The 12,017-nt window shown below is 43.0% G+C and overlaps 1 protein-coding gene across 1 annotated transcript; it reads left to right on the top strand.

The window, feature by feature from the left end:
- Window positions 1-3,855: 3,855 nt before the first annotated feature.
- Window positions 3,856-4,298, top strand: LOC306912912 (large ribosomal subunit protein eL37-like). Its single transcript, XM_079489371.1, has one exon. It carries the CDS (start codon window positions 3,879-3,881, stop codon window positions 4,170-4,172), a length of 294 nt encoding a protein of 97 aa, XP_079345497.1. The 5' UTR covers window positions 3,856-3,878; the 3' UTR covers window positions 4,173-4,298.
- Window positions 4,299-12,017: the final 7,719 nt, after the last annotated feature.

Below are 12,017 nucleotides of genomic sequence, written 5' to 3'. Positions count from 1 at the left end.
CCTTATCCAACTGTCTGTACACCGCAAACAAACAGTCTGGTTAAACTGTTTCAACTCAATAATGCACTGGTTGACTGGGAACTACCGTTGCAGGGGAGTGGGACTACAACTTAACAAAATGATGTCTGCCTATATGTCATATATGACTACCAGCAGGTTCTCTTTGCTCTCTGGTGGAGTGGTTACTCGGTGATGGAGGGCTTGTGAAGCCTTTTTATGGAATTCGGATCCTTTAGAGGAGGAAAGTGAGTGAGTGCTTACTTTCATCTGTTCTTAAGCTGACCGCCTGTGATGCTCTCATCATCACTATGATGTCACTAAGAGTCAGCCAATGCCCAAATATAGAGTTCTGGGTCAGTCTCGCCCAAATATGGAGATCCATGATGTCAGTCTCTGATAGGAATGCTGGCAACCATAGTAATCTGATATCAACTGTGTTGGGTAACCATAGCAACCTGACATCAACAAATACGGTTGCCACGAAAATATTTTCTAAAATATATTGTCTTCAAGGATAACAACAGCGACAAGTGCTGAGTGACACTTAGCAGCTTCATGTCACTGGCTTCCATTGAAGATTACTTGTACTTTGTCGCCACTAGTGTAAACACAGCATTAAGGGCCGTTCACACTGAGCACTATAACTATAAAACTAGGTTTTAAAAACCGTTCTAAGCCAAGTGGATGGCAGTGTTCAGAAAGAAAGGAGGGAGGTGTAGCATGCCTTCTGGAGATTTGCACTCCGCTGAGCATATACTTAGTCATTCATATATTCATTCTTGATGAACTATGAGTATATTTATTCATACATACACTTTTTTTTTATCCCACAATTTTGTAACCCACCCAGTGCCTAAACTGTAATCCTGTGCTAGTACTCTCCCTCTGCCAACCTGGGAACTGGGAAGAGCCCCGAACTGAGCTCATTATTTTTGTTGTACCTTACAGTAAAATACTAAGATCTTCTTTCTTTTTCCATGCACATATTTCCGTTAACATAAAAAAACGAAAAGAAAAAAAAAGTCATGTCACTGACTTTCATTGTAAAGTACTCAATGTCGCCTTGTAGTGTAAATACAGGATAAGGGGCCATGTCCACAGCTTTGGATATCATGTCCACAAAGCCTTTATTGATGTCCACAACGTTCAAACCTATGAACCATTACTGTTGGTGTGCCTGAAAGTCATTTCATGGTTGTAGTATAATGGATTCAATGTCGGTCGTAAATTACTAGCTTGTCAGATACAATCATTAGTATCAAATGACCAACGCTCCTCTCCAAAAGTTAAACTATTATCTATGTGAGGCACCCAGGCGTTACGCCGTTGGTGGGTCTTGACTGAGACTGTCTAACGAATCCAGAGTTGGAGGGTTTTTTCCTCCAGGGTGGAGACGGCGCTGGTGTCTCTTCAAACTACCCGCCTGGTTGAAACTCTTGTCACACTGTTTACAGCAGTAAGATTTTTCTCCGGTGTGGGTTCGCTGGTGTCTCTTCAAACTACCCACCTGGTTGAAACTCTTGTCACACTGTTTACAGTGGTAACGTTTTTCTTCAGTGTGGAGACGCTGGTGTCTCTGGCAACTAGCTAACTGAATGAAACTCTTGTTGCACTCTTTACAGTGAAAAGGTTTTGCTACAGGACGGATACACTGGTGTGTGTTTAGGCCATCTAACTGATCGAAACGTTTGTCACAATGTTCACAAATGTGAGTTTTCTTATCTGTGTAAGTCATCTGATGTCGGTTTACTTCTCTTGGTTGAGTTAAAGTGTTGGTTAACTGTTGACAACTGTAATATCTTGGTTCGTCTGTGCCTCCTGGTTTCTGGCTGGCTATGGAGCTGGTTCTTTCCTGACAGGCTGCTGGGAGGATCTGTCCGTTTCTCAGCATTTCACAGTAGGTATTGATGTGGCTCAATGAGCGGATCTGTCCATTCTTCAGCATTTGGCAGTAGAGATTGTCGTGGCTTGTTTTCAAGTGTTTATAGTAGAAGACCTGAGACGTGAAGGCGTATGGACATTCAGGACAGGAGAATACCTGAGTTCTGGACGATTGGGACACAACTCCTTCCATGACTGGAAAGCTGCTGACACACAAGGACTGCGATGGGACAGAATGTGGGAACTCAATGAGACTGGGTAGGATTTTAAGCTGGCCGGCTGTGACCTCTAATCGTCACTGTGTCACTAAAAGTAGGCCATATGCCCAAATATGGAGTTCTAGGTCAGTCTTGCCCAGATATGGAGATCCATAAAGTGAAATTGTACTCCGAGTAGCAATGTCGGAAACCCTAACAGTGGTTCACGCACCCACAGTGCTGCTCACGCACGCACGCACACGCACGGACACACACGCACAAGCACACACACACGCACGCACGCACTCACGCACGCACGCACGCACGCACGCACGCACGCACGCACGCACGTCTGTCTGTCTGTCTGTCTGTCTGTCTGTCTGTCTGCCTGATGATTGGTTAAAACATGTGTGACATCGAAGTCTGCCATCATAGTTTTGTGAATTCAACCTAGTGAATTCATAATGTCAAAATGATAGGCCTACATGTTGTGGAGTCTCGCTGGAGGACCGCCAGCCAGATAAGCACCACCACTCCAGAGAGAGGCAGACAGAGGGAGGCAGAGAGCGGCGACTGCGTCTGGGCACAGTTATTGATGCTCGTTACATCTCCAATCATGTCCTGCATCAGCCGGGCTTGGCACAGCTGAGCGGCCCGCCCCAAAGCTACAAATATCCCCGCCGCTCTCTCAGTCCTGCTCTCCCTCTCATCAAGATGGTTGGGCTACGTGCTGGCGGTAAGGCAGACTCTCTCACATTTCCTCCTCATTTCCCCAACCTAAAAAGGCATTTAATTAACACCTGTCTCTCTCTCACTCACCACAGGCAGATGGACCAGGCATCATATAAAAGGAAGCGCTTCCCCAAAGCGCAATGAATGGAGTGCTGAAACGAGCGCAACAAAGACGCCGACAGACACGTCTAGGAAGGAGGAAATAAGGACTCACTCTTGATTTTTGATATTCATTTGTATCTTATCAATAACACATTGTTTGTATTGCCATTTGTATAAAAGACATGGATGGGGCTATTGACTAAATGTGATCACATATTGCCATGTTATAAAGGAACCTTGAAGAAGAAAGCAAAAGCAAGCACTCAGTTGAGTAATTCCACATAATAGTGTATCGGGTGCACGGTTCTGTCTATAGAAAAGAATACCTGCACTCACATACTGAAGTACCACCTCAGAAAATATTTGGCTCTCCATTTACCTCCATAATAACTGATGGTAAAATACAGGAGCCTATACCTGCCCCTTTTGTTCCATTCCTAAGCCAATGCTGCTGCTCTGACAAAACTATTTCACTAATCAGCACAACTGATAATATTTCTAATGTGATTAATCCATTCTCAAATCTTCTATTAACAGTGAGCTATCATGCTCATTTCATGATTCATGATCATTTCGTGATGTCAGGGCATGATGTCACATCAGCCTATAAAAGCATTGCACATAGAACTATTCAGCAGATATTCTAATCAGCATAAGTATTAGGAAGTATAGGCTATATATGAAGGAGGTCACAGAGCTCCCTCCCCCCAGCGCCTAAGGAGAGATACAGATACCCATAAGCTATAAAGTCCACAAGTAGGACTAAGCTCTACTGACGGCTTCAATTAGTGTTTCACTGTTGTCTGTACCAAATGACCATACCGTACCGAACAATAAATATGTTCTTGGATTGAGGTCTAGGGATAGAAATATTATTAGGTCTTGGGGGTTGTTAACAAAAAAGAATCAGAAATAAACTAAAGCTTGCAGCTTGCTACCCTCTTTTCCCATCGCTTCAGGAAGAAAATGACGAAGGGAACGTCCTCCTTTGGAAAGCGGCGCAACAAGACGCACACTTTGTGCCGTCGCTGTGGATCCAAGGCCTACCACCTGCAGAAGTCCAGCTGTGGAAAGTGTGGCTATCCAGAGAAACGCAAGAGAAAGTACAACTGGAGTGCCAAGGCCAAGAGTAGGAACACCACCGGCACTGGCCGTCTTAGACACCTAAAGGTCGTCTATCGCAGATTCAGGAATGGCTTCCGGGAGGGGACTACCCCTAAACCAAGGCGGGCAGCAGTTGGCCCGTCCGGCGCCCCTTAAGTGGACTGCGTTATTCGTTGCCACTTGGGCAAAGCTAGCATGTTCCTGGTGACTTTTTCACAGTTGGCTTTCAGTGTTGCTGCACTGTTGGTGCAAAAATAAATGTGTCAGTTAAAAAGGAAAAAATCACACCCGTGTGAACTGAGTGGTGCAGTGATGTCACACACTAACCATAGCAACCCTGCTCACCTGTACGTGGCCCCACGTACAGGTACACAAATACATAGACACATTATAGACACATAGATACAGACAAAGCTGGTTATTGGAATGGTTTGCACCACTCAAAAAAAGAAAAAAAGCTTACAGCTTGTTTGGAGCATGTAGATCTGCTATTGTCAGTGCAAGTAATGCTTAATTGGGTCGTCCACTCACAGTTAACAGTCTTTGTATTGAGTTTGTGCTTGAAATGTACTGTAATTCTGCAAACTGTTAATAAATATTTCAATCAATCAATCAATCAATCAATCAATCAATGCGGGAAGCCAGGTAACTTTCCGACGCCAACGCTTCAGATACAAATTTTGTTGACAATGTAGTGGCTGATAATAATTCCATTTGAATTACTCATGCCAGCAGGCTAAACCTAACCTGGGAGCTAAAACAAACTGTAATGACGCACCACAAACAATGATAAAATGATCCATACATGGATCCATACGTTTGGACATGATAAAATCATGTCCAAACGAGCTCATAAATTTAAAATGTTTAGTGTTAATGTTCAGTGCACCAAATATTACAATACAATTTCAATAATAAATACGTATGCAATAAATATGTGCAAACAATCTAAGAATCAAACAATGAGCAAACCAATTGTGAATGAACCAAAGTTATCAATAAAGTACGACTGCGGTCAACAAAATGTATCATTCCCAGCTCACCCTGCCTCCAAGTTCAAGCATCCTGAGAGTGAGCAGGTAGACACCTGTATTTGTGACCTGTCTGGTGGCCACCCACAGAGACGCTCCCACCAATAATGGAGCGTCAATGCGGTGCCCACACCCATCACCAACTAAGTGAAAATGACTATAGGCTAAAGCACTCTTTGGCTCCTACACCTGTAAATAACATTTTCATATGACATGGAATTACATTGTTACTTTACAGGAATACGAATATTCTGTTTACATTATGACAGATTGAAAATAACTATAATAATAATAATGATTGCATTTTTTATAGCGCTTTTCTATGCACAGTGATTACTCAAAGCGCTTTACAATGGTCCATTGACTCCATTCATTCATACAGTACATTGGGACGTGAAGCGAAACAGTCAACACCAGCGTCCTGACATCCCACATTCACACACCAATGGTGGCAACTAGGGATGTCCCGAAACACTTTTTTCGTTCCGGATCCGATCCCGATACCACAATTTCTGTTAGCCGATACCGAATACCGATACCAGTGTTGTGATCTCGTGTTGTGTTTATAGCTATCTAGCTATATATCTCGTGTTGTGTTTATAGCAGACTCCTCACTCATATGTGCACTTGCAGTTTGGGCAACTCGAAAGCAAACTTCACCACCCGTTTCGACTGTTATCAATCGACAAGACCGCAGTGATCACTTAGGATCAGTACGATTGTTTTCGACAAGTATGGGCATGCTCTGACGATTGATAAAACGAAAACCCGGAAAACGACAGGATTAAGGTTGGCGAACATGCGTTAATATTAGGACCGCGCTGCGACATGCTGGCGTTTATGTTTAGGTGAGGGTATGAGGAGGCTTGTCATTTTCAGTAGGCAGTAGACCAAAACGACAGGATTAAGTTTGGCGAACATGCATTAATATTAGGACCGTGCTGCGACATGCTTGCGGTTATGTTTAGGTGAGGTATGAGGAGGCTTGTCATTTTCCGTAGGCTCCCAGCATGTCCAGTAGACCGATAAGATCGGTTAACGTGTTATCAACACCAATCGCAGCCAGTAGGCTCCAGACTACATTCAGTAGGTCTGATCGGCTAGATAAGATCGGCGTAATAAGTAACCTACTGAGAATTATCGGTTGATTTTCGGCTCACTTCACATGCCCCAACATTTTATTTTATTTTACTCGTTTATAAAGCCCTAAACGGTCTTGCACCTTCTTACCTCTGCGAATGCCTACCTGGCTTGAAGTGCCTAAAAAAATGTCTACAAAAAATATGGTGAGGCAGCCTTCTGTTTCTATGGGCCTACGGCCTGGAATAGACTTCCATTTCAACTCAGACACGCACCCTCTCTAGACATTTTTAAAGCTCAACTCAAGACTCACCTCTTTACTCTTGCTTTTAGTTGAGTTTTTAACATCTCTGTTCTGACTGATTTGCTGTGTGCTTTGTTTTTATGCTTTTATTTTGTATGCTCTTTACCATTGTTTTATCTTTCTAACTGCTTGCCTGTGTTTCATTGCTATTTTTATGTCCTGCCCTGTGAAGCACTTTGAGTTGCATTTATGTATGTTAAATAAGGGCCGATACCGATACTTTTCCGATACCGATACAGTATCGGGACATCTCTAGTGGCAACCACTGGAGGCAATGCAGGATTCAAACCGCCGACCCATGGATCATTGGATGACCTGCTCTACCTCCTGAGCCACAGCTGCCACTATATATACCTGATGTTTAACCACTTAAACGCCAGTATCCCTATTCTGGGGGGAACATCTGTGAGCAGGGGAGGCTTGTAGGTAGCCATATAAAAATGTGATGAGGTCAGCTCATTTTGGGCACAGTTGGGCAAGTGACTATGGCCGTTTTTAGCCCAAGGAGTGTTTTTTGTGCAGAACTAATGCTTGGAATGGATTCAGAATCATGAAAACTCCCTAGTTTGCATAATGAAAATTTTGACTTATATAGGATGTTAATGGTAGGATCAAAGATAAACCCCTATAAAACAAATTTCTCAATACCGACACACAAAATCCCCCTGTGATATTACACAAACACGCTCTTTGCCATGTTGCCAAATACTGAATTAGTCTGTATTTGTACATTCTTTATATAATACCATTCTTTATAGCAAGAACATTTCACATCAACAAAATCTGAAACATCAAGTTAAAACGAATTGAAAAAGAAAATCACAACCGTGTGAAGTGAGGGGCGCTCTTATCATCGTACATCGCCATGACGTAACATGTCTATTTGCTCAGACACTGACGTAAAATTGTTAATGGGAATTTAATGTTCTACACGAATAGCTGATTACCTCAAAAAGTGAGGACAGAAAAGTGAGGATGGCAAAAGTGATTGGCACAATGGCACGAATATGATGATGTATGATGATAAGAGCGCCCCTCACTTCACACAAGTCTCGGTCCCTTATTGTTTTTGTCTTTTTTTAAGGGACCAAGTAAGTCCCGAAGGGACGTTGGCCCCTTTGAACTGTGCAGTCGGTTTTCGCGAAACGTAGCAATATGGTAGAGGGCCATGCCAAATGTTGACTATACTACTATTGGCCAAATGCAAACTTTGAACGTGCATAGCTCATGAACCGTTTGACCGTTGGCAATGAACTTTGATACACATATGTGTCTCCTCATGCCAAACAACTTTCGTGCTCGGACTTTTGAAAAATGAAGTTTTTATGAGCCAATAAAAATTGCTGTTTTGTGAAAATTCTTCTTCTGCCCCTAATACATACATGCAGCATCATATGCGTATGCAACTTTACAGTATGGTAGAGGGTCATGCCAAATAGCACTGAAACCAGTCTTACTCCAATTGGTCAAAAGGGGGTGCTAAGGCAATTTTTTAAATGAAACCTTTGAACAGGCATGTCTCATGTCATGGCACGTATGCTCCGCCCTCAGATTTTCCACCATTTTGAGCAGTTTGAAAAATGCTTATACCTGATTTTCTGCCTGGATCTTTGAGAGATTTGCGTGAAACGTTTTACACACAATCTATGGACCATTAAATGAGAAGTTTGTACGTGAACACATGGACAGCGAACACACTGTAGTAATGTCCAAAACTAGGAGACACATACTTGTTTTCAAAAACACTGAATGATTTTGCTGTTAACAATAGGATAACTGATTGTGTCCAGTTAGCTCGGTAGGTAGAGCTCTGGCCTTTGGAACACAAGGTCATGGGTTCAAATCCGGGCACCGCCAACTCAGTGTATTAGTCTTCAAGAACCCCCCCCCCCACACACAGACACAATTTAAACCGACCCTGTCACAATTACAGTATTCTTTTTCTCAAGTTCAGTCTTCCATTTCTTCCAGTCTTATTCTATGGCTTATTGTGAGTATTGTTCTTATTGCTTATTGCCTTCTTTCTCGGTCCTGCCTTATCGCTGCTTGCAGCTATATTTTTTATTTTTTATTTTTTTATTAGTTACTTGCGCAAGCAGAGCGTGCTAGTAATGTTATCAGTCAGGTGCTACGATGTGTATGTCCCTTAGCAGCATATGATATGACGTCATATGCTGGCACGAAGCTGACCGTGCAGGTATGTTTTCCGTCATGCTACGAAGCATATGTCCCATGACGTGATGAAGATATGTACCAATGTCCCTTAGAATGCATATGATATGATGTCATATGCTGGCCCCGGACATACGGAAGCAGACCGTGCAGGTATGTTTTCCGCGGATGTCCCATGACGTGATGAAGATTATGTACCAATGCCAGGGTATAATTGGTTTACGATGGTGACGTAATGATGATATGTTTCAGTGTCAGGTGGGTTAAAAAAAGGGACATACGCATCAAACCACCCGAGTAACCATATTATACCACTAATCACTCAGAAATTACATATACATACATATAGACATATACATATATAGACATATGAGCATATGACGTGATGAATATATGTACCAATGCCAGGGTATAATTGGTTATCGATGGTGACGTAACGATGACATGTTTCAGTGTCGGGTGGACTAAAGGTAATGCCCCTATGTATACATGTATGTAATCTGACACCACTGCCATAACAGGCATAAGTAATCATTACCATACTTCAAAATACTACTTTTTCTCCTCCAAAAGCAAGGTACTCACTAATAATCATGATACAATAGCACAATTTTTGAGGGGCACCTATATTCAGCTATTAGTGTAGATTTCCATCTTACACAAACATTAAATTCCCATTGACAAATTAATTGATATGTCTGAGCAAATCGTCCTCCCACGGGGCAGCACACCTAAACCTTACCGTAAACCCTCTCCCAACCCTTAACGCACCCCTCACCAACCTTAATCCGGTCGTTTTAACGCACCCCTCACCAACCTTAATCCGGTCGTCTTAACGCACCCCTCACCAACCTTATGTCTAACCAATGACTAGTCTAAACTAAGTATGCACCCCTTTTCACCCTGCACAAACATTACATTTGCATTGACAACGAATGTAGAATTTTACATCATAGTGTCTGAGCAAATAGACGTTACGTCATGATGATGTACGATGATAAGAATGCCCCTCACTTCACATGGGTGTGATTGTTTTCTATTGTGTCTCATAGGGGGGCCGTGGGCAGTTCAGAAACCCATCCACCAGTGACATCATCGTGTCACTGTCTTTGGCTGTCTTTGGCCATTGACCGAGTTTTGTCCGTCGTTAAGGCGTGCTTCGCAACAGTTTGTGTTGTGTGTGATTTCACACTAGAATATATAAGATGATGTGCTTTGATGAAATTGGCAGTTCACGTTGAGTGATTGAGTTAGTGGGACAGACAGACAGACAGACAGACAGACAGACAGACAGACAGACAGACAGACAGACAGACAGACAGACAGACAGATGTTGTCTTGGACAGTTTCCAAATCAGGAGGACCAAATATAGTCTATCATGCTGCTGTAGCAGAGAGGAACAAACTGTATTCCTTTGGAGGCTACTGTTATGGAGGAACCTTCAACTTCAGGGATCAGATGAATGTGCATGTCTTCAACACAGTGTCTTTATGCTGGAAGAAGTTACCTCCAGTGACTCCTGTAAGAGGAGACGGTCACCTTGAGGTTCCCTCCATGCGCTACGGCCACACCGCTGTGTTGATAGAAGACACAGTCTACATCTGGGGAGGGAAACATTACTGCAATGTGCTTTATGCATTTGATGTTGACACCCTTATATGGTTAAAACCCAGGATTTCAGGGAATGTTCCAGAAGCGAGGATGTACCACTCAGCCTGTGCCTTGGAGAAAGTCATGTTTATCCATGGAGGAAGGACCAAGCTGGATAGATACACTAATGACATGTACAAGTTGGACACCACCACGATGGTCTGGACTTTAATTAACACCAGTGGAACTCGACCACCTGGTTTATACCGTCACTCTTCCACCATCATCGGGACAAAGATGTTTGTATTTAGTTGGTCCATCATCAGAGTGTTTGACACAGAGACCAACCACTGGCTGAAAACGACTTATTCGCGCCATCTTCCAAAACGCTGTCATTTTTCAGTCTTTACCTACAATGGAGATCTGTTCATATTTGGTGGCTACAACAATAACCAGACCTTCAATGATCTGTGGAAATTCAGTCCAGACTCAGAGACCCCCTGGACGAAGGTTGGACCCAAGGGGAAATTTAAAATCAGTCCAGAGACCTCCTGGAAGATGGTTAAACCCAAGGGGAAAGGCCCATGTCCAATTTTTGGTATGTGCTGTTGCAAGGTGGGAGATCGTATCATCATCTTTGGAGGAAATAAAGGCGACTACACGCACAATGATGACCTGTACATCCTAGACTTGAATCCTAGTCTGAAGATGCTGTGCAAGCTAGCAGTTATTCAGTATGGTCTGGACTACTCAGAACTCCCTCACGACATTATGTGGGAACTGGCAGCCATGACCAAGAAAGTGTCAAAAAACAACAACTAAGAAACAACGAGACAGGGTTGCTTCCCTGTGGATCTCAGTTGTTGATAATATAATATTGATGATGTCATATCGATGTCAGTGAGAGTTCTCAACAGGCCTGAAAATGAAGTCCTGGCCCTAACTGGGGCAGATCTCTGCCAGATGGGGGCGGTAAAAATGAGGGGGCACTCTTATCATCTTACATCCTCATGATGCAACATGTCGATTTGCTCAGACACATCGTAAATTCTCTTTTTGTTGTCAATGGCAAATGTGACATGAGTTAGGACAAAAAGCTGTATATAAGAAAAAGGCCTTCTACAGATTGGGCTACAGCAGGGGTGCCCAAAAGGTAGATTGCGATCTACCAGTAGATTACAAAGACTATGCAGGTAGATAGCATGACATGCCCCTAAAAATATCTATAATTTAAATATAATACAAAACTATTTTTGCCATCTGCCACTTGAATTTAGGTGACTTGATTGATTGACATCAAAAAGGGCCTGTCAGCTCAAACACATGCAAAACCTTCAACCTTCAAGAGTGTTGCACAAACGTCAGTAGATCTTGTTGAGCTGGTCGTTTTGAAAGTAGCTCTCAAGTCAAAAAAGTGTGGCCACCCCTGGGCTACAGAGATCCAAGATGGAAGTTGTGAAACAAAATGTGAAGCAAGCGTCTTCCATCTGGCGGAGTCTGGTTAGGGCAGCCCTGGTCAGTGTACAGTACACATGGAACCTTAATGGACCCTTACAGGTCTGTAACTCTGAGAGTGTACACATGGAACCAAAAATGGACCCTTACGGGTCTATAACCCTGAGAGTGTACACATGGAACCAAATGGACCCTTACAGGTCTGTAACTCTGAGTGTTCGCATAGTACTACGCATGGAACCAAATGGATGGAGTCTAGTTAGAGCAGCCCTTGTCAGTGTACACATGGAACCAAATGGACCCTTACAGGTCTGTAACTCTGAGTGTACATATGGAACCAAATGCAAAAATGGAAGCCATCGTTCTCA

Source organism: Electrona antarctica, assembly GCF_951216825.1.
Source record: "Electrona antarctica genome assembly, chromosome: 2".
Taxonomy (NCBI): Eukaryota; Metazoa; Chordata; class Actinopteri; order Myctophiformes; family Myctophidae; genus Electrona; species Electrona antarctica.
This window is presented reverse-complemented; position numbering and strand designations above follow the sequence as displayed.